Raw genomic sequence first — 23,120 nt, 5'->3', positions numbered from 1 at the left:
GTGGGTATTCCCCTCTGCCCCCCCTCGCCCTCCATTTTCATTAAATGAGCAGTAGCATGTTAAGATACTTAAAAAGATGCTCTCCTCCGCCTCCTTCGGTGCATCAGTCTTCATGTTACAGGTAGGAATTAGTATAATTTGTTCGTAACTCTGAAACTGTGTATGTCAAATGTGTGTGTGTGTATATATATGTATCTATATCTCACCGTACCAGGCATCTAGCTGGGTGCATTCCTTTACTGAAGAAGCTATGCCTAGTTAGAGCAACTTGTAGAGACCATTTGGCTTAACAGGAAAGGTATTAGGTAAGTATGCATTTATGTAGTTAAGCATTTAAACAGAAATATATATCCTGTTTTATTGCATTCTTAAAACTTATGCCAAATCTTACGTTCTTTTACGTGCCTGATATCTTGGCTCTAGTCTTCAGCAGGTATAAGAATTTGTATTGCTGAAACTTGCACAGTCACTGTACAGAACTGATGTGTGCCTAGAACTGGTCTGACTCTGCAAGGACCAGTCCGTGTAAAATCAGCTTGTCTCCCTACTGCTGTATTGGTGTGTGTCCTGTCTAATTCAGCTGCTCATTCTGGGTAATTTCACTTATCCTGTTTTTTTTGGTTTTGTTTTTGTTTTTTTTAAAAAAGGAGCTTTATTTTCTAACTTGCATTGTCATTTCTTTGCTAGTCTAAAGAGGTCTTAGTTAAACATGCATCACTTAAAGGTTAATACAGTATATTTCCCCTCTATGTATTCCTCTAAGATACTGAGAGACATCAGAAATGAGGGTGCCTGTAAGGCAGTGAATTTTGAATTACTTATTTTGTGAACTGTTACTACAAATGGCAAGAGATAATACTTGCTGATGGTGATTTTCTTAATTTCTACATATAAATGGGAAATAATTTAACCTCTGTTAAATTAGGAAAGCCTTCTGTTAGATTTTGCTACCATTTCTAGCAGCCTTTTTTCTTTTATGTACTCCTACAGAAAAGAGTCATGAAACTTGCACAGCAGTCAATGCCATGTCTGAAACAAGGCTGTTGGTCTGAATGACATAACCCAGCTTTAGACTTGCACAAAAGGAGGTACTTTCAGGCAAATAGCTAACATCAAATCTGCTTCCTTCTCAGGTAACCTTGAGTATCTGTCCCCTTCTGCCTCTGTGCCTGTGGTTTTATTTCTCCTTCTCCCTTGCCAGAAAATCCAGAACACATGGCGCTTCTGGAGCTCGGTCATTCAGCAAAAGCAAGAAGTGTGAGGATCCAGGCTGCGTTAGCGGTGGCTTGTGCGTGTGAAAGCTTGTCTGCTTATCACTTCCCTGTTCGTTTGGTGTTTGTTGTTGTTTTTTTTTTTTAATTCCCTCTCTCTTCTGCAGCTCTGCAAGTTTATCTAGCAAAAGATGTTGCCTCCCTCTATGAATGTAGCCATATTTGCCTAAAGGACAAATCTGCTAAACGAAGAGGGAATAGTTTCTTTGGATGACAAGCACCTTTCCAGACTGCCTCAGAGGCGCAGCAGTGAGGGGTTTCAGCCTTAAGCAGGTTAGCGATTCACATGCGAGTCTTCATACTCACCAGGAATTACCTGCTTTCAAAGCTGTCCTTAGACTGTTTTTGAAGTCTCAGGTATGTCTGGACTGTTTTAGTAGGCATTTTAAAAAGCGTTATTGTAAATTGACTGATAGTATAGTTTTATATTGTAATTATCAGACTATTATGGATGTCTTGTGCCTCAGAATATTGATTTGAGTGTGTGACTGCTTTACAGTTCTGCAACTGATTCCATATTCCCATATAAGTAAACAAACTTTGTCAAAAGCTAGGATGAAAAAAATACCCATTTATTTGCTCACATCTAGGATAAGACAAATAAAAATGCTTTCAAAAGTGACTTCTGTTCAAAGTGAAAGTAAGTTTATGTCTCAGGCCTAGGATGTATAGTCCCTTATGCAAAAAAACCATGACCGATCATGACAAATTTTGATTGCTCATCAACTCTTAAATGAGTGTGATTTCACACTATGTGACTAATAATAAAAGTACAAAAACACCAAGTTCCAAAGAAATGAAATATACATCTTGGGAAAATACATATTTTTGTCAATTTGGCTCCTTTAAAAAACAGCTTATACTTTCAGAAGGATTGTCTAAACTCCGTTTGGTTTCTCTTGCAAAGCTGAGAGTTAAGATAAATTTTCCTGTTTTTTCAAGGAAGTTCCACAAAGAGATGAAATCCCGCTGAATAATTCGAGTTGTCAGGAAGGAGATTACTTCAGATGTCTGTAGTGACCTGACTTTTTTTAAGGCCAGTGAAAAATACTAAAATTTCATTATCTGACATGATTTTCATAAATTTGTATGGTAGCTTTTTTAAAAAAACAATTACTCCTTTGCTTAACCAAGATTCCCCCAAAATGAGTGTTTTATGAACTGAAGAATTATTGTGGTAAATGTTGGTGCACGACCAACATATCAACAGGAAAATATAAAGCTAGAGGCAACTTCCCATTGCAGGGAAAACATTCAGTAATTTCAGCTGTTTCAACTGTCATCTTTTTTGGGAAAAATAATGATATAGGTGATTACATGACTTCTTGCAAAAACAGAATTAAAAAGAAATTGTATCTGCATGTCTGCTGCATTTGGAAGTCCCTTAGGAGCATGTGGGAAGTGGCAACTGCGTACTGCAATAGTAAAATGCTACAACGAAGGAACAGTATATCATATTTTTCATGTCCCAATTACAGACAAGTTTTGGAGATCAAGAAAATGTAATGTAACTTCAACCTCGGGTTGTGCGAGCTTCCAAAACAGGACTTCTAAAGGGAAAGCAGGTATGGTGCTAAAATAAAAGCCACCAAAAGAGTTTAATACTCAGAGGAGAAAAACAGTACTTATAACAAATTCACTTTTCTGTGTTTGAAATCGTTACTGAGAGAAATACTAGATATGGAAAGTACTGGGTATTGGGATTTTTTTTTTTGCCCAGTGAGCTGACTGAAATTTAATATAAAATTATTGAATTGTTATTTGTTTTAATTGAAACAAATTTTGGGTTGCTTTTGTGTCTGCTTTGTTTGAAAGGTATAGGGAGAAAGAGCTTTTTCTTGTAAATTGTGATTCTTTTGACAAAATAGAATAATGACTTATTTAGTACTCTGACAAACATTCAGTAATGTGGGGTTTTGTTTGGTTTGGTTTTTTTAAAATACCATCTTGAGTCATGGCTTTTTTTTCTTTTTTAAACTTGAGTATGTGTTGTATTAGTAGTTCACAGAGGCTTTACCACCAAAAAGAGGTGGTAAAACTAACCAGGCTTTAGTGCAGTAGGCACTACCTTTCTCACTTTCCTATGGAAGTACGGCATACATGATCGTTCTGTCATTCAGCTTCAGAATAGCTAATTAATTCCAGCCAAATCTGGCAGATCTCACAGTCACTAGATTTTTAATTTTTTTTTTTTTAAGTGTGGAGCTGAAAGAGATCGGAAGAAAACTGCGTTCTGTACTGATACCCAGTAATCCAGATAAGGGAGACACATTTATAAGTTTCCAGGCATGAGACCAGCTTCAATTAGAGCTTGTACCTTAGACACAGAGGCAATTAATCACAGGCATAAATCCATAGGAAAGCAGTCGTCATTAGTTCCTGTGTTCCTGGAACTGTGTTTTTGAAGAGATGCGTAGTACGAAGGTAAGGAGAAGTAGCAGACCTCCAGTAATCCTTTCAGATGAGTTATATAGAGACCCTGATTGGTTTTGGGGTTGGGGTTTTTTCTGGCTCATGTGAAATTTGCTGCAAAAGCAAAAATGCTGCTCATGAGAATGGTATCCTGGCCTGCTGCGGTGAGTACAGTCATACTGAAAGACCATGTTTAAATCATAAAAAAATCATATTGTTAAGTCCTCTGTTTGCCTCAAGGTTAGTTTAAGGCAAAATTGGGAGAGCATTAAAGACTGCTAGAACATGACATCATTTGAGAAAGTAAGGGCCTTTTAAAGAAAGTTTTTGTCAAGAAAGACCTTATATGCAAGCTCAGACCTCTGAATTCTTAAGTCTGAGAGACAAGCACAGCTCCTCTAGCTTAAGATGCGAGTTGCACGGGACATAAATATCACTAAGCTGAACTAGGTTTGAGTTTTCTTATATGAACCCCACTGTCGACACTTGACAAGTGAAAAAGTGACAAAAACCTTTGCAAATAAATTGGTGTATTTTGTTTAATTTCTATTAACTTCTCCAAACGTTAGGCCATAAATCCAAAGTTCTGATGCGTGTATTTAGACAACTCCCTCTTAATTTTTTTCATAGACGTTGTGAGAGCATGTATGAAACAGAACTGACCTTTCTAAAAACTGCTGTAGAAGGCACGCACAGCCTGTCAAACAAAAATTGGTTACAAAACAGCTGACTGCGTTAGGTTAATGACTTAAGAAAAGGTGGGGAAAGTGGGGTGAGTGGTGAGAGGTCTGTGGAACGGGAGGAGAATGGCAGGTGGCTCAGGTATTGCATTAACTCCCTGTAGCTTGAGAGAGGAATGAATCTTCTGCTGTACCAAGTGCTATGAGGTTGCCTGGAGAACTTATAGTTTTGGCCAACGGGGGTCAAGTCTAGAAGACCTAATTTTTGCTCATGTTATTAAAACATTTTGGTGGTGCTGCTTGTTAAATTACCCCTTTATGTGCTGCATTAGACACAATCCTTCCAGCTCTGTCTCTTCTACACCAGCTACCTTTGTACACCTATCCTGTATCCATTCCTTGGAGCTAATCCCTGGCATATGGCAGGGGTCGGTCCTGATTGCGATACTCCTGGTCGTCCCTGGTTGACTTGAGCAGACAGAAGAAGCCTGAACATCTTGGAGTTACTCTTCTGCGTAAGCCACAGTGCGTGGTGGGAAGGGAAGGGCTATGGGGGGATATTCAGTCCACTCCTCCCCCTTGGTGCTGCCACCGGTTCCCTGCTTATGCTTGGTGTGGCAGATGGACCGTGGGGGTAGGGGTGTCACCCCTCAGCCATTTGGGGAGGCATCCTCCTCTCCGACACAGCCCCGCAGCGTGTCAAAAAGGATTCATTAATGCTTCTTGCAGCAGCACTCGCTCCCCTTCTGTGCTCCGTGACCCCCGGCAGCGAGGTCAGAGCACAGCTGTGGCCCAGAAATCGGTGGCGGCACACTGCAGGAGAGAGGTGGCCTGGAGAGACGGTCCCCTCGCCTCCAGCGATGGATCCTGCCGGGTTCAGCTACGGCTTTCTGTGCCTCTCTGCCCTTCCCCTTGCTTCGGGTCACAGGCCCTGCACGCCTACCCCTCCACAAATGCCATCAGGAGACACAAGGGTTAAAATCTGTTGGACCTGAGGGGTTTTGTAAAACCATCAGTTTCCTTTAGCTGAATAATCGCAAAAAGCAACTTATGCTTCATCAAAGTTGTAGTTTATCTCCACCAGCCAACTTCAGGTGTTCCTGTGGTATTTATTAGACCAACACATAATCTGTGAATTTGGTCTGCGTGCACATGCAGTGTAGGAGGAACCCTGTCTGTGCAAATGTGCTTCATTTTTGTTGGGTTTTACCATCCTAGGGATTCATCTAAACCGTCTCTGAGAGAGCTGAGCAGCTTTTTGGGTATTCATCAGGTAACCCACAGTTAGGGTTCGACAAAGGCCCGACAAAATCAATCCTTACGAATACTTCAATGTCCGATTTTGAAACCTGGTTTGCACAAACGCTTGTGCCAATGTAACTTGATTACGCAAATGCCTGTGGAAAGCAAATAGAAGAGGTTTGAGCATGGCCAAAACCACCTCATCTTTAAAGAAAAAAAAAATTAAGCGAATATTTATGGAAGAATTGTGCAATATTTGATGTAGCTTTATCGCTGGTCGAGAGACGCGTGCGCCTTGTTTCCCAACTGCCCTGGAAACGCGAGTTATAGGAATGCTGCTGTGTGGAAGCCCGTGCGATTCCTCTTATTAAATTTAAATAATTTAGGCAGTTTCGGTCAGAGACCAAGTTTAAATCGAAAAAAAAAAGGGGGGGGGGGGTGTGCAGGGCTCGGGTCGGGGCTGGCCGGTGCCGCTGCGGGTGATTTCAAGCCCCAACGTGCGGCAGGAGCGCGGGCCCGCCGGGGGACGCCGCCCGCCGCCACTGCGGCCCCCGCCGGCCCCGGAGCCTCGGGCGGGGCCGTGCCGTGCCGTGCCGTACGGGGCCGGGCCGTCCCCTCCTGCCCTGCTCTACCCGCGGGCGGTGGCGCGTGCGGCGGCGCCGCGTGCCGCCCTGTGCCTGCCCGGGCGCTCCGCCCCCCTTCCCCCCCCCCCCCCCCGGCCTCGTCAGCGGCACCCGCGCCGCGCGGGCGGGGCCGCCTCCCGGAGCGCCGCGCCGGGGGACGGGGGACTCGGCGGCGCCCGTCTTCCGATTGGTGGAAGCCGGAGCGCGGCCCCGCCCACCTCAGCTCTCCCAGCTTTCTCATTGGACGGTGCCGCGGGGCTAGTCGGAGCTCAACCCCCCGGTTCGCCGGCCAGTGAGAAAATGGTTGCCGGGCAGGTTGAAAGGGCTGCTGGCCAATGGGAAGGCGGCCAGCTGGCGGGCGCGGTGCACGCAGCGCCCCCCTCCCTCCCTCTCGCTGCCGCCGTGGGTGCCGCGGGCGGAGGGAAGGGCGGAGCGGAGGCTGCCGGGGCCCGGCGGGGGTGGCGCTCGCCTCCGCCTCCTCCCGGTCGGAGTCCCAGCCCCACCGAAGGGAGCCCGGCCGGCTGGCTAGAGAGGGCACGGCAGGCTGCGAAGGAACGGGGGGGTGTTCCTCCGCTCCCAGGTGGGGCGCCGGGAAGGGGTCGGGTCGGGCCGGGCGGTGGCTCTGAGGGAGGCGCCGTGAGGGGGTTAGGGGGCGGGAGGGCAGCCCCCACCCTCGGCGGGCGTGGGGCTGGCGAGCCTGGGGGCAGGGAGACGACACGGCACGGGGGGGAGGGCAGTAACGGCCGCGGAGGGGCGGTTGGGCACGGCGGCCGGCCGAGGCGGGGGTAGTCGGAAGCCCCCTGAGGGGCAGGGGGCCCTGCCGGGGGGTGGGGGCAGGGCACGGAGGCCGGGCGAGGGGAGGGCGGGGGCCCGGCGGAGCGCGGGTACGGGGTGGCGGAGACAGGTGGGGAGGGATGGCGGGAGGGGGGAGTGTGGGCACGGCGGGCCCTGAGTAGTTACGGCTGGGTGCGGAGGCGCGGGAGGGGGGGGGGAGCGCGGCCGGGGCTGGGGAGGCCGGCGACCAGGGCGCCGGGAGCGGGGACGGCGGTGGAAGTTGTTAGCGCAGTTATAATTAGCTTGGCCGGGGTCTCTGGTAAACTGGGGAGGAGGAAGGGGGAGGAGTGTAACTTTTCGCAGCTCGGGAAGCCCAAGGTTGTCTCTGGTTACTGCTGCCCGCTGCTGCGGGGGGAGGCGCGGGCGGCCGCCGGCAGGAAGTACCAACTAGTCTCCTTCCACAAAGGCCAAATGGTGGCAGGCTCCCTTGGGTTTTATTAGTACTTGTGCACTCGCAGGAGTGGCTGCAGGCAGGGTGGCAGGAAAGAGGCTTTCCCTGAATTGCAGCTTTTTAATTCTGGCAGTCGTGATCGCTACCTCTTGATAGGTGTGACTTGTGTATTTGCTGCAGTTACGTTTTTAATAGCAGATTTTGTTTGTCTCGATAAACGTGTATGTTAGTCTGAACTACAAGTAGGTGGATAAGACTGGAGGAGCATAAGCTTGGTCTCTTTTATGCATGTCGTAAATTCATCTCACTAATAGATGCAGTTAATAATTTCTGCTCTAGATAGGCCTGGAATTTTTCAAACTATGTTGGAACACTTCATTTCCAAAAACATAGGTAGGAGCCCTGTGCAGTAGTTTTCTACTTTGTTTTTCATTCAGCTAAGATTCTTTAGTTCAGGTAGTTAACTGCAATATGGAAAATACTATTAACAGTGAAATTAATGCTACAGTCTCAAATTTCTGAAGTGACCCGTAAACAGGTACTAGGAAGCTGCAAGGGAACACAGTGAAAGAAAATGAAAGAAAAAATAATTTGCTGCACATCTAATTCATAGTGATTTACAGCTACCCTTATGTCTTCTATATATATTTTTTAACAGATTGTAAAAACTAAACCTAGTAACCTTACCTTTTGTACTTCTTCCTGACACTCGTCCTGGTGTGAAATCATATAGGGGGAAAATCATAACCTCAGCAGTTAATTTTGCAGGTATTTAAAGTATATAATAAAGGAATTAAATTTGATAACTTCTTGGACTTCAGCTCCTTCTAGCAAAGGGTTGGACTTCTAAAATACAATTAACAGTATTAATTTTTTATCGAATGCTTTTAGGTTTTTTTTTTTAACTAAGGTGCTGAAGTCTAAAACTTTTCAACATTTTAATACACTTGTTAGCTTTTTTAGGATTCTTTAATGCTAAAAAGACTTAACATTCTAAAACATTTCTCTTTTATATTCATCGCATAGAAAGTGCAGTGAATGTACACCTCCCCCTGTGACCTAACAAGTACCCTTCAATAAACCTTAGTAGTGACCTTCTGAAGTCCTGCTGTTTCAAAGCAAATAGGTTATGAATCTTCATTTGTCTATTTGTTTTTATTTTTTTATTTACAAATAGCATGGATCTTCTTATGATAGGAGGGAAGTCAGGTTCTAGAAGGAGGAGGGAGATAGTAATGTGTTTATTGCTGTTGGTTAGATTTGGCATTCTTAGGTCACGGGCATTTTACTGCTGTTTTACTGCATCTTTACAGTTCCGAGATTCTGTAAACGGAGGAGCCCCTTGCTAGCATCAGGCTATGAGTTGCTATGTAAGATGAACTGTATTCATTCACTTGTCCATCTGTCTAAATGTAAGACTGCCTTTCACTATGTATTGTTTTAAGATTTGTAAAATAACGTATGAATTATTGATCCTTGATCGGGAGGGGCTGTATTTATCTGGATAAGTACTGATCCTTGTTCATGTGGTAAATTTGTGAAGTAATTGGTTTGCTGTAGTTGGGGGGCAGGTGTCTGTGTGTGTGGATGTATGTATATTGTACACACACAAACATCTTAAGTACAATCCAGAGGGTAGACTGTTAGCCTGTATAAGGGCTTTAATTCTTGGAATTAAAAAACTTTGATTCTTCAGGTGGAGTTGACACCTCAAGAGCATGGATCATTCAATTCCCCCCACCTCTCCTAGCCTAGTCCATAGTTTACTGTCACTTCAGCCTTTTCACATTTTCCAGAGTTTCCAGTGCCTTGATCTAATCCGTGATTTAATCCATGTGGTCTCTATCCAAACTGCAGATGTTGCTTTATCGGGGTTTTGATGAAAATGATGCCACACAATGTCATATGCAATCATAGGACATCCTGCCAGCTATCTTCTCATATTGGTTTTGTGTATGCTGAAAATGAGGAAAGTTAGGGAATTTAATAAAAATGTAACTACTTTTGCAGCCTGTAAATGTTAGGGGATAATTCTGAAATGTACTTCTTTACAGTTCATGGTATTGTCTCTCCTGATACGTGATTTCTGAGATGATTATAGCTGTAAATCGGTGTTCAGTAACCCGAAGAAGTATTAATGCAAGTTCTTATCCTAAAGCCAAACACATACAGGATCAGCATTCTATTCTGTAGTATTCATTTATGAAAGATAATTTCTGCATTTTATGTGTTCATAGGTGAAACTACTAGGTCCTCTTATTTCAGTGTGTTCATGAACTTCAGTTTTTCTTATTCAATTTAACTGTTTTAATAGGATTTAGCACAGATCATTTAAAAAGTTGTATTGAATTGTGTGTGCTTAATATTTCTGGTTTTAAAAAAAATTAACATAATAATGAAATACTGTCTTGTTTGTTTCTGTTTTGTTTTTCCCCTTAAGTCACATCATCCTACCTCGGTGGATGGCTTGGCCTCTTGAATAGCTCGAGACTCTTGGATGACCACACTTTATGCAAAATCTGGAATCTTCCTGCCTCGACTCCTTTCCGTTTTCTAAGGGTAACTACTTGTACGTTTTTATGAAATCATAACTTATGTGCATAGCGCATGTTCTGATAATCAGCTGTAGATGTTATTTTTGTGGGTTAGAATGATAAACTGAAAAATAATTTTTAAAAACAGGGTATATGATATTAAGTGAAGTGCTTTAGGCTTACTGAATAGTATAAGCTCTTTGGTTTGAATATTCTGAATTTGCGTTACTTCCCCCCTCTTTATAACGGAGAAGTACTATAATTAACAAAGAGCTTAATATTGCCATAAGATCACATTTCTTGGAAATTTGTTAACTAAGGCCTCTAATCTTATAGTGAGGTCCACTGTTCAGCTGCTGAAATGGAGTTTTTCAGGTTTGTCTTGTGAGGAGAAGGTACTTTGGATACTGAAGAAAAGTTGTTGTTTGCTTACGGAGTAGCAAAATTTAAAGAAATACTGATTTGAAATTTGATTTTGAATTTTGATCAGAAAACTAAAAGTAATTTCTGATTTGGTTATTGAAAATTATTTACCTAAATATCCCATACAGAGAACTAGAGTAAATGCGTGTTCCTCTATCAGGAAAAGAGAGCTGCTTTTTTTTCTTTGTTGCATTTACTGTTAATGGTCCGATTTTTCTTTTAAAATATGGACATGCTGATTTGATACAGTTACTAAGCTATAACTTTTGGTATTAATGTGTCTTTATTTAGATCACTGTGACCCTAAAATACTTGTCAGTGTTATGTAGGTGAATACATCCAGTATCTTTGTATTTGAAGTAAATAGATACTGTAAAGAAAATGGGTTGAGAACTGTTCAATTGATTAGAACAAGCTGTGAAGAGGTATGTTACCACATTTGCAGTTCCAATGATCATTTGTCTCTCCAGTGAGATACTTTTGGTGGAACCCTGGTGGTTTGGTTCTTGTTGTTTGGATTCCTTTATGTTCTCATTTAATTACAGTTTAGTTTTACTATGGGAGTTTCTAGATTTAGTAACTCTTGATCACGTGTTAGCTTTTGCTAACTACTATTGATCCTTAGTTTAAATGATTCCGCGCCCTTCTTCTGCTAAAAAAAAAAATGCACCCAAAATTCCTGAAAAAAGTCTGCTAAACACACTCTCATTAAAAGTACACACCTGTGAGCTGTATTTGTAAATGTGGAACTAAATACACAAGTGTAGAGGGGGAGAGGAAGGAGAACAGTGACAGTGGTTTAGTTTGTTTTCTTTTAAGGATGGAAGTTTTTCTCTAACACTGGTACTGCCTCAGCAGCTTTCCATATTAGCCTCTAGTGATAGATACCAGCTGCTGAGAATACGATTCATTTACTGTTGTAGACAGCCCTGATCCACTTGTTTTAGCCTGTGGAAGGTACACATCCTAACAGAGGAGTTTCTTCCCCAGAGTGAAATGTTGTGCTCTGAAACTCAGCTGTGGTAGTTTGTAAAGCAAAGGTCTTACCAGTGCTTTATGAAATAAAATGGGAGTAAGGAACTTAGGAAGATGTCCTTGATGTGCAGGAATTTTCCAGATCCCGTTAGACATAACATAAACAGGTTGTGTGTGGGGGGGTTCAAACTAACTTTTAAATCAAGGTAAAACTTACTCCCAAGTGCTTTGTAAATATCATTTCAGCTCCTAAAATGTTAGTGTATGATACGTATTTATTATCTACTTCCACAAATAGTGAAGTGACAGTGGGAAGGTTATGAATTCCAGACTAATTCTGTGCTAGAGTCAGTCTTCCTCTCACACCTTTTCTCTACTTAATGAATACTATTCAGCCTACTCTTATTTTCAAAATGTGGGAAAAGTTGTTAGACACATCCATAGGTGTGGGGTTTTTTCTGTGTAATTTTGGGGTTTGGTTGGGGCTGGGGGTGGTTTTGTTTTGTTAAGTCTGAACAGTAGCCTATCTTGGTTCTGTGTTCCAGTTGCTTTAGTAGTAACAGACTTAGGTGTATTATAGGTCAGGATTTGGTGACTAAAAAGTTGACATTAATTCTCCCTTCTTTGAGCAGCTATTTTCTGGTCATTTCTAACTCCTGTAAAGAAGTTGTTACATAGGAGTTTAGGTATGGGAGTAAGCTGGTAGGACTGCACTCCTCCCTGCATGCACACTTTTAGCCACTTGTGCCTTCTCCAGCAGTTACTCATCTTGGCTAAACTGGGGCAGGGCTGGGGGGGTGGGGAAGCAATGGACTTAAATACATTTTTGTGTATTTTAAAGTGTCTTCAGGTCCAAATTACTTTTTATGTCGCTGTTTTCTAAGGTGTTTAATCCTCCTTCCCTCATTCCTCTTAATTTTTGCTAACAGCCAAGATGTTATGGGGATCTCCAACACTTTCTGAGGACACCAGATCAGATACACTGTTCTGTGTAGTCTGACAGCTTACTGTGTTACGTAAGTCATGTTTAAGTGATCAGTGTTAATTCCGGATGGGAGGAAAGGATTTATGCTGTGTCTGTTAACTGTACCTTCAGTCTTACCTTTTTCTTGTGCAGCTTGTTATACATGGAATACTAGTCAAGAGCCAGTCCACCACTTAATTAGAACTATTAATGAAGTTGTGTTACCTAAGCTAAAATGTATGTCGGGTAGGGGAAGGATTATAATTAAAAATAGTATGCAGCATACACCAAATAATTCTGGGAAATAACTATAACTGTAGGGATGTTTGTCTTCCTTTACACTTCCTGCAGATAGCTGTGTGCTTGTGAAATGTGTGTCCATGGAAGAGAGGGGAGAGCAGGAAATCAGGTTATCAGTCGGCTTCGGTCAGTCACTAACACAAGTTTACAATCCAAAGAGACTTCTGTCTGTTTTTACTGTTAACGTGCTTGCTACAGTTATGAGCCAAAGAAGACTTTGAAAGGGAATTACCCAAATTACAATAGCAAGGAGTCTCTAATTTTGATTTTGATACTTAAGTTGCATTACTGAAAACTAGACAGGCAGCTTTCACTCATGAGGTGCTTACACCTATTCAAATCTGCTATTTCTAGCCTACGAGAAAAAAGTAATTTATCACTTTGAGACAGTCTTAGGCTGAAAAATGTGACACTGTGGCTGTATGAAAAGGATCAAGCAAGTGTGAATGTAATAATATCCTAAAAAGAAAAGCCAGAAGGGACGACTACCAATGAAATGGTTTTGACCTGCATAGTGCAGGCCAAGTACTTATTGATGATCTTGCTATTTAAACATATTTTTAAATGGCAAATGAATAACTCTTGTGTAGTTGACTATAGTGCTTGTTTTGTCCATGAAAAGTTCGTGTTCACACAATACTAACTGTGGCAGTCGTGTTTTATATACTCACGTTTTTTGAAGCTTGCTATTGAAAATTAAAGCTGTGTGTGGTTCTGAGTTCTAAACTTTGTTTAACTTGCTGTTAAAACCTTTTTTGGAAGGTGAGGAAGAGGAAATTAAGAAGTAGTTTGCCCAGATAGAAGTAATTGAGGGTTTTCACATGCTGCATTCTTCTTTGTGACTGTTTCCAGCTGTACTTCCTAACCATGTGGCAGTGGCAGCTGCACTGCACTATCAGACCCTGTGACAGATGGAGCTGTGTTTTTCCTCTGAAATGGTGGCACGAGTCCTGTATTGTCCACAACGCATCGCAATGTGAATTTTTCTTGGTAGCCTGGAATGTTTCTTCTGAGTAGCTGCACACTCTGACCAGGCCTGTTTGTTTGGTATTCTGTGTGGATTTGCCAGCCAGGGACTTGCTTCTTCCCTCCCAAGTTTTTTCAAACCCTGGTACGGTGTAGGATTACAGTGCATGGATGCTTCTTCCCATCTTAGTAGGGAGGAGTTTCTATGAAATGTCCTCTACGGAACTGGAAGGAACTGAGGAACATGCTGTCAGGGGCAGAATTTCTACATACAGACTCCTTTGTAGTTCAGTGACATGGATCAAGAGTTTGGCACTCCTAAACATAGAGTTCACTTTGCTTCCTTTTCTCTATATCTGCAAAATAATTTTAATTAAAAAAGCATTCTACCATAAATGGCCTGTGTCTCAGTTCGCGTTACTATAACGAGAGAAGATGAGAAAACGCTAGAAAAAAATCATTGAGATGTGGTGTTCCTCATTGTTCTTGGTTTTTTCATGACAAACAATTCTAAAATAGAGCATCTGAACTCAAAAAAAATCTGGTTGTTGACCTTTTTCTTAAAGTTCAAGAGAAGGGTGACATACAGCTTGGTTCTTTTATTATTGAACAGCTATGTATAGACCTCACATTTGAAGTTGGCATAAACTTTAATTTTTGTTCAATTTATTTACTTAAAAATTACAGAGTTATCAGATTGGCACATTCCAAAATCCTGTTACTTGATCCATTTTTTTGAGATCTGAGTAGGTTCCTGGAATTAGGCTGGGGTAAGGAAGAGTGCAATTTCTAGGCACTCTGTGTTTTAGTATGCCCAACTTGCGCTTCTTTGAACTGGCTGTGCCATTCTATCAGCTGATTGAAAGGACTGACAACTGTGCAGCAGTCACTCAGTAATACAGGATTGTCTGGGTACGGTGGCGTGGATTTCTGTGTGGACTTCTGTTTGTTTTCCTTAGTACCAAAAGTTGAAGGAGGGGGGAGCACTGCATAATTAAATAAGGTGATCAACATCTTGTATTGCAAATTAATGCATTCAAAAGAGAGCATTTGACTGGTGTGTGAATTTTGGGTTTGGGATGTGTGTGTTGATACACAATGCTACAAAAGGACAAGTTACTTAGAAAATACGGAATACTTTGTTAAGGATATGACCCTGTCAGAAATTCTTGTGCTAGGAAGTAAAGCAAAAGGCCTGATAAAATGCAGATTAGCTGGTAACAAAGGGGCTTTGTATCTTTTGTAGGTCAGCAGCTGAGTGTGTTTGACAAGAACTGAAATTTAATGTCTCCTGTAGCAACCGTGACACTAGTAATTTTTAAATCCACTGTACCAGTGGTACTCTGGTTTTCATTAGCCTTTTCCAAATTTTTATGTAACCTCTGAAGTCATCTAGCTCCTGGAGGGAGACTTAGGGATCCTTGCAATTAGGCAAAAATCATACTAAACAGGCAGAATTTCTAAAACACACATTTCTAAATTTCTAAATTCTAAAACACAGAATTTCTAAAATACACAAAATTTGTGTATTTTAAAAAAAAAAACCCACACAAAAAAACGAACTTTGACATCCAGAGAGTGGGGAGTCTGTTAAATAGAAACATTTGAAGTGGGAGCAAATAATGTTTCTTGCACTTCATTTTTATAGTTCAGAGTGCTGTCATGCTCAAGTTTTGTTACATATTTCTAGAATGCTCTGGGACAAATTTTATGAGGGAAATTTGAGGAATTTAAAAGGAGGGTAGGAGGGTGTCTGCATATATAAGCATGAAATATATAGTCTAATTAGACTACTGTATGAATGTAAAAGTTAAACGTTTCATTATAAGTTGTTTTTGTGAAATTATATATCCTCGCATATGATAGTTTGCTTGCTCTTTAAGCTTGCTTACAGAATTTAAATACTAGCACATTTTTGAGATGTTAGAAATTAACATTATTTATATAATTCAAATAGATAAGTCTAGTATTTCCTGTATGTCTAATGAAGTGTAAATATATATTTTAAAATGTATTAAAAGCAGTAAATTGTCAAAATCAAGCATTCTGAATGTATAAAATGTCAGAATTACTGTTCTCTCTATGGTCTTAATTTCATTCCCTTGTGAGTGTGAATTTTGGTCTGCTTTAATTAGTTCGTGGAGAGAAAAAAAACAAACTAGTGTGCAGTGTATAGGAATGATGGTGCTTAGTGAACAAATAGTCATTTTGATATATATTTTTATTCTTTATAGTAATGGTATAGGGTAGTGCCTTAGGTAGTACACAACATTTAAATGCTACTTAAAATGGAGAGTTAATAATTTTATTGTGAGTTTTCTATGATTTATAGACATTGATTATCTTCATGGTATGTTATGAGTTGGTATATTTAGCAACAGTTTTACTGTAAAGTCCTGCATAATCGTGATATTCCATAGATTATGTCTAAAATTATCAGTTGCTTACAGCGTTGTCGATAGTTTGACTGAGGATGCCTCACACACACACTGCCCCCCAAAATACTTTGTTGTTATATTTGGTGCCTGACCTTTGTATCCAGATTTCTTCTGATTTTGTTTGTAATTGAGTGCTCACTACTATCTGGTTCTATGCACTCTAAACGGGGCGCTGGAATGGGGGAACGATACGTGGTAAGTGTGGGAAGATCACAGAGGTGAATAGGCACACCACGTCCAGACACCATATGTTTTTTAAAGAGATTCAGCTGGTGCTGTGTCAGTTTAGCAGAAAACTTTGGAGTAAAACAGACTTCCAAAGTTAAAAAATTGCAGCACTGGTAAAATTACAAGTAATTACAGTTTTTTGTTGTTGTTTTAATAGTGAACGTGTTAGTAAACTCAACTATAGGCTAAACTACTACCTGTTATGTAAAAATGCATTCTTATGACAAATTTAATTTCATCCAGTTATGTCCCTAAAAGAAAAAGTGGGATCGAGAAGTCTTAAACTCCTATACCAACTGCCTGCTTTTTCCTGCATGTCTTACTGAGAAATATGCACTGCTTGCTTACTTTCTGTTCCTCCAGAGGAGCTGAGTTCTCCCACAGTCTTGTCTAGGCAGATGGATGTAGCCATGGAGCCCTGCAGTGCTTCCTGCAAATCTGGAGAAATCCCAAGAGTAAAAGAGGCTTTATCCTGCTGCCTTCTCCTTGTCCCCAAAAGTCTAGTGACAGGCTACCAGCTGGCAGCTGCGGCAATCAGCTGAGCTATTGCTGGCAATATCCAGTGCTCACATGAAAAGGAAGTTGGGAGGCCCTCTGCAACATGCAGGGTCTGGATCATTGTGTGTGGAGAATCTGCCCTTAATCTGCCACTGGGTGTCTATATGATTGCTCAATTTTTTCTAATTGTTTGGGAGTGAGGTGTCTGTATTCCATGGACACATCAAGATTTGTGTAATCAAGATTTTACCAGTGTTTCCTGTGCATGGTATACTCCTTTTCTGTGTTTACACAAGTGATTGCATAGTGCTTGTTGTCCCGAATAAAACACTTTGTATTTTGAATGGTAATTGCAAAGTATCCAAGCATGTACTTGTTTGGATCACGTGTATTTTAGGTGTGTGTGTATACAGTTTTTTGTACCACAGTGTTCTAGACCTACCTAAACCTGTATTTCAGTGCAAAAGCACACAAAGCTGACTGAAAGCAACTAAATTCTGTTTCTTTTCTTTTAGCTATTTACCAAAATTGGTCACTTTTAAAATGCCATTTGATAGCCTCCTGCTGGATGGTCCTTAGTGTTACGTCAGTAGCAGGTTGTGAACAGCGCAGGTTGTGATGAGCACTGGTCATCATTCTGTGAGCTCTGTGGCCCAGCCTAATGTCCTCCCACCATTTAGCTAAAATGATAAGCTATGGAATGGATATAAGGATCGCATGGGAGGCCCTGTTGTTGGTCTTGCTGGGTGGTTCAACTATAGTAAACCAACTTTAAGTCACCAAAAAAGAGGGAGAGAAATGAGTTCTATAGAGAGTTCTTGGAGACACTGAGCAAGACATTAAGAATACCTTCATGAGATAAAATGGGTGTTGAAACTAGCTTTAAAGTCTTACCTAGTGTACCTAGGAATGAATGTTAAAATGAAAATGTTGAAATATTCTGTATAGTTATTATAATCCTTAGTATAAGCATGTGTTTTATTTCATGTGGACATTCAGATACTTCTCATTAATGAATTTTTGTATGCTGTATAATTTAAATGGATAAGAGGCTAAAAAGCTCACCTAGGAATTTATTTAAAATCTTTAATATTCTCATAGTAGACTTAAAAATAAACCTTAAAACCAAAACTATTTTTCTTTCATGTTTTCTGTTTAAAAAACAAATTGTTGTGAAGCAATAGAGCTGGAAGGTGCATCTTCTCAGTGAAAGTAGCATCTTGCGTAGGATTTTGTTGTGTCTTTCAGTGTTCTATGGCATTAGAGTCTAAGTTAACCAATACATAGTATACTACAGACTTTTCAAAAGTGCCTGTTGAGATCTTGCAGAAGCAGCGATAGTTTTGCCCAAGGTTAATTCATAATTTCTCTCTTTCAGGTTCATGTTGGGGAGAGGTCTAAAACGCAAGCTGAGTGACTATGAGGAGAACATGGCTGGTCTCTCGAGTGCCTTTGATTCCAGTCGAAATCTGTCATATCCGCTTAAGAGGCAGTTGGTGCTTAATATGTGCCTCACCAAGTTACAGACGTACAAAATGCTGGTGGAACCGAACTTGCACCGCTCTGTCCTCATAGCCAACACAGTACGGCAAATTCAAGAGGAAATGAGACAAGAGAGTAATCAGCAGCCAGTTAATGTCTGCCCTGGCATTACTCCTAGTTCTCACAGCTACGCAGGGATGGAGACATCTGGGATTTCTCTTCAGTTGCCTTCAGGTATTAGTCAGCAAGAGTCTAACTGTTGCGACTTGCGGTCTGTAGAAGACCCAATTGAAAATAGCCTGCTGATAGTTTCAGATGATGATATGTCATCTGCTATTTCATCCATTCTGAAGGATTTAGACTTTGTAGAAGATATAAGCCCGCCTACTTGTCTGGTTCCTACTGGAGATGACCAGCCAAAGTTTCCAGAAAATACCGGTCTAAAACTAGAAGATGATAGACAGGATTTGAAGGGAGCTGAATGTGTGTTTGGTTCCTTTGAGATTTCAAATTCAACTAGTTACTTGAAGGATTTGGCAATAGATGACATTTTTGAAGATATTGACACTTCAATGTATGATTCAGACTTTTGTTGCCCTCCACTAATGCCGCCCAGACCACCATCTCTTGCTACAGAAGAACCATTGAAAACCTTTCCATCTTGTAATTCTTCTTCAGCAAGCAACATTCAGATATGTAGAACAGATCTGAGTGAGTTGGACCACATCATGGAAATTCTCGTTGGATCCTGATATTTGTTTTACCCAAAGATACTTTTAAACTGCCACTTTCATTTGGTTTCAGGATAAAAGCCACTGGAAAAGTTGTAAAGAATTCTTTAAAACACAAACTAAAAATAATTTGTCCATAGTGGGATTTTCTAAATAATTCCAAAACTTACAAACCAAAAAAGTGGCAGATTTTTTTTAAAAAAGAAATATTTATTTATCAGAACTGTGCAATCATCTTTTTCCTTCAAGGGTGTGTGTGGAACAATAGGCACATACCCTTATCACCCCTCATGCCTCTTTCAATAAACTTTTTTATGTGCAATTTTTAATTTGTCAGAAGAATTTACATGCAAAACAAATTTCATATGAGATGATCTTTTACAAAGCCTCCACTTTATTTTTAATATCAGAGTCTATGCCAAGTTGGCATATGTCAAGTTGCATAGTTGGATTGCGTGGATTGCAGACGCATTACTAGAGATGGGTATATTTTAAAAATGAGATACACTTTGCTTTCTTTTGGTCAGAAAAGCAGATCAAGACACTTATCAACGAAGTCTCTTGCATTTTCTAAAGCATTCAGAACTATTTATTTTTGTAAATTTTATAGTCTTTCTACATTTTACTACGTTATTTCATCATAGTTCAAATATAATGGACTTCTAGTTGGATGTGTTTAGCACTACCTCTGAGCTGAAATGCTTTAACTCTTTCCAGTGCTTCGTCTAAGACTGCAGATCTTTTTGTTTGTATTTTTTTCTGGGGGAAAGTACTTCTAACTCCTTAAGCTGATCCTTTGACAGTGACCTAGCTGATTTGTGAAATCAAGGGTATTCAATGTTTAAAAACTTTTAAGTATTTACAAATGTAATTTATATGTAGATTGTGCAATTTAACATTTTTCTGTCAGTATTACGTGCTTAGATTTTGAATAATCTTGGCGTTCTTTAAATTAAAACTTATTATGTACAGGTAGCTTTTTAATCTGTTTTGGAAAACACTGTCCTTCAGCCCTGCTTTCACTACAAAGTTTAAGATGATTTTTATGTGCAATATTATTTAAAAAGATACACATTTGTATACCTGGCATTGTGGAAAGAAACGCTTAAAACTTCTAGCACCTTTGGAGGATACTCAGGAGAGTCAACATTTCTGTATCCTTTAAGAAACAAAGTTGAGAACACTTCTTACTACACCAGTGCTTACTGCTTTGAATACTCCTGAAATACTCATTGATACGTGGTGAGTCAGTGTTGATGGCTAAGAACCCTCCTGCAGCTGTGTCGGTGAGAGCTCTGGGGTCTGACAGCTCAGATGCAGCGCTGGGGCCTGGGTGGGCTTTGGAAGCATCATGGTGGTTGCTGCTGATGGTGCTGCAGATTGTACTGGGAAAGGAGGGGTGCGTGTGTATGGCAGGTGTGTATATAAGTATATATAAGTGCACTCATTAACCGAGGATGAGATTTGCGGTGAGAGCTATTTTTCCATAAGACAGTTTGGATACTGTGTTTCAGCTTGAACTGAGGTCTGTATTGATCCTTGCTATCGTCTTCTGAACTACACACTTGCACATTAGTTTTTGGTTTGGTTTTTTTTTTTTTAATTATAAAACTTTTGCTTTGTTCTTGAAAGCTGCAGCACCTGTCTTGTAAGAAAATTTGCAGTTGTAAAAGCTTTGCTTTGGTTTGTTGTTTTTTGGGGGGTTTTTTGTTGTTGTTGTTCTGCTGAGACTTTTCACGAATGGGGGCATCAGCAGAGGAAAAAAATGTTGCCCGTGAGTTGCATCTCACAGAAGTTGAAATCCTGGCCCTATTGAAGGGGCCAGGGTGTCACCTACTGTTTCTAGTCTTGACTGATGCTGTGGCACACCTACCTTGTGCAAAGATCTCCATTTTTTACTGTGACTATTTTGGTTAACAGCTGCCGATACAATTTGGTATCCCAAACCAGTGGAGAACCAGTTCAGGTCACGTCCTCGCAGCCATCTGGGTTGTTTAGCAACCGAAGGGTATAAATGTATTTATATGCATATAATGTATTGATTCTAATATAAAACTTCTGATCTAAAGTATTTTGAATTGTTGGATAAAGGGATTTGTTTGAAGAGTGTATAAATAGTTCTTCAAGAGGTACAGCTTCAGAATGTACACAGATTGTGCATTGTGTATAGACTACTCTGGCTTTTCCTCAGCCTCTACTTTTGTATTAAAGATATGACTGAATAAATCCTTGAAATATTAAGGGCCTTCTGCACTGTGATGAAGCAGAGTTATGGTTAAAATTGTCTTTAAATTCAGTGATGAGGAATAAAATAAAAAGACTGCATCTAATTTCTTTTTGCATTTGAAAATATGGAATGTTACTATGCAGTAAAGATATTTTGGTATGAAAATTGTATCATGTAGCAAATAGTGAACATTTAATAAATCCACTTACTTTGCAGTCCCTGCAGAAACAGAAGACAACTTGCTTTTCAGCATTTACATGCTAAAGTTTTTTGTATGCTTCAGAAATAGATTAAATTGTTGGTAGATGTTTTATCAACAATTCAAAATGCAATTTTTGTTCAAGTGCTTGCCACAGAGCTCTGTTTCTAATTGGTTGCTTGCATCACAGTGCCAAGACCATAAGCTGGTATGTAATGCAGTTCAGTTATGCATGGAATTATGTGCAAAGGGAAGTTTAATTTTTACATATGCACAAACTAATTTTAAAATCCTTCCATGTAAAATGAAGTTAGAGGCTAGTTGTGGTGGACCTATTTATTGTATGTTTGGAAATAAAAGCCACAGTTTTGCAGTTTAACCATTTATTATTTGAAGCCTTCAGTATTTGACTGTTTTAACAACAAAACACAAAAACCACTGTACCTTGCCACCCTTCATTTGGTCTTTTCCTCACAAAGATGTAACATTTTCCCCAGGTGATTGCTTTTATACCTTCTCTTTTCTTTTTTTTTTTTTTTTTCCTCCTTCCTTTCTCCCCAGAAGTACTAAGTACCATACACAGCTTCGCCTCCCCTCGGTGCATCCTGTCCCCACAGAACAAGAGATGGCCCACAGAGCATTTTTTTTCCAGCCAGTGGGGTGGGGGGATTCCTGTTGTGAAGAGGTGACATATGTTTGTTAGCACTTAGCTGTCCTCTGGTTTTTGTCTCGACTGCCCTATGTAGTCTTCCCAGCCTGTGCAGTTCTTAGTGTTGCTTCAGGGGTTGCCGTGCTTGAAAGCAAGTGTCAGATACAAGTGTCCTTGATGTGCATACTGTTGACACTTCAGATGTGTATACTTGTCAGTCTGGGACAAAAATACTGCCACTCAGTGCTAGCGGAAGGTTGTTTGCTAGTCTGTGCTAATACAAATTACACCAGCGACTTCAGGTTTAAAGGTTTCCAACCTCTTCCTGTTGTGGACCTCTAAAATGAGATCCTGACTCTTCTGCAGTGGACTTCATTTTATTGATGAGACTGCATTGGCTGCTGCTTACAGACAAGGAATTCTTCCTGCCTTTTGTCCTGGAGCTTGCTGACCACAGTGTGAAAAGCATAGGTCTAGAAGTAACTTCTTCAGAAAAGTCTGGATTTGGTTGTGAGGTGGTTACCATCATCACATTGGCCCTGTGACTGCCTGCATTGCCAAGCAGGACGCTACTGATACTGTGCAGTACGGACCTGCTCTTGTACTGATGGGTCTTGAAGTGCGGCAAGAGAAAATGCTGCCTTATGAAGCTATGCTGCAGTTTAGTCTTTTAAGAAAATATTTTTAAAGTATCGCTCTTGGGTCATGTTGAGACTCTTCAAAGGTGGTGTAGGGTTTCATATGCTTTCACCAATTTTAGCCACACTGAAAGATCTGAACTTAAAAGTATGCCAAGCAGCACAGCGCAGTGTAATGCTGGTTTAAAACACGGCTAGCTGAGGAGGTGCAGGTGCTGTCGCAAGTTCTCTGTTCAGCTCAGTATTCTGTATACTGGAAGTGAGACTTAAAAACACTAACTTTCCTGCAAGAATAAAATACACAAAAGAAAATAACCTATCCATTAGTTCTGTGAGAAAGATGAGTTATAATTAGTTGCGAAACTAATTTTGAGCTATTAAAAACCAGGTTTAGAAGTGAAGAGTTAAGCTATTA

General features: G+C 40.6%; 1 protein-coding gene across 8 annotated transcripts; it reads left to right on the top strand.

Moving 5' to 3' along the window:
• Positions 1-1,378: 1,378 nt before the first annotated feature.
• Positions 1,379-21,802, top strand: LOC142410710 (SERTA domain-containing protein 2-like). 8 transcript variants are annotated; one of them, XM_075503733.1, is made up of 5 exons: positions 6,623-6,808; positions 8,767-8,865; positions 9,894-10,012; positions 12,315-12,401; positions 18,158-21,802. In XM_075503733.1, the coding sequence occupies exon 5, from the start codon at positions 18,162-18,164 to the stop codon at positions 19,011-19,013; it is 852 nt and encodes a 283-aa protein (XP_075359848.1). In that variant the 5' UTR covers positions 6,623-6,808; positions 8,767-8,865; positions 9,894-10,012; positions 12,315-12,401; positions 18,158-18,161; the 3' UTR covers positions 19,014-21,802. The 8 variants fall into 8 exon arrangements, with proteins under 8 accessions (XP_075359846.1, XP_075359848.1, XP_075359850.1 ...); XM_075503735.1 differs by lacking the exon at positions 8,767-8,865; XM_075503730.1 differs by lacking the exon at positions 12,315-12,401 and having other exon boundaries at positions 6,625-6,808; positions 8,767-8,823.
• The last annotated feature ends 1,318 nt before the right edge of the window (positions 21,803-23,120 follow it).

The sequence above is a fragment of the Mycteria americana genome, chromosome 5 (genome assembly GCF_035582795.1).
Source record: "Mycteria americana isolate JAX WOST 10 ecotype Jacksonville Zoo and Gardens chromosome 5, USCA_MyAme_1.0, whole genome shotgun sequence".
NCBI classification, from domain to species: domain Eukaryota; kingdom Metazoa; phylum Chordata; class Aves; order Ciconiiformes; family Ciconiidae; genus Mycteria; species Mycteria americana.
This window is presented reverse-complemented; position numbering and strand designations above follow the sequence as displayed.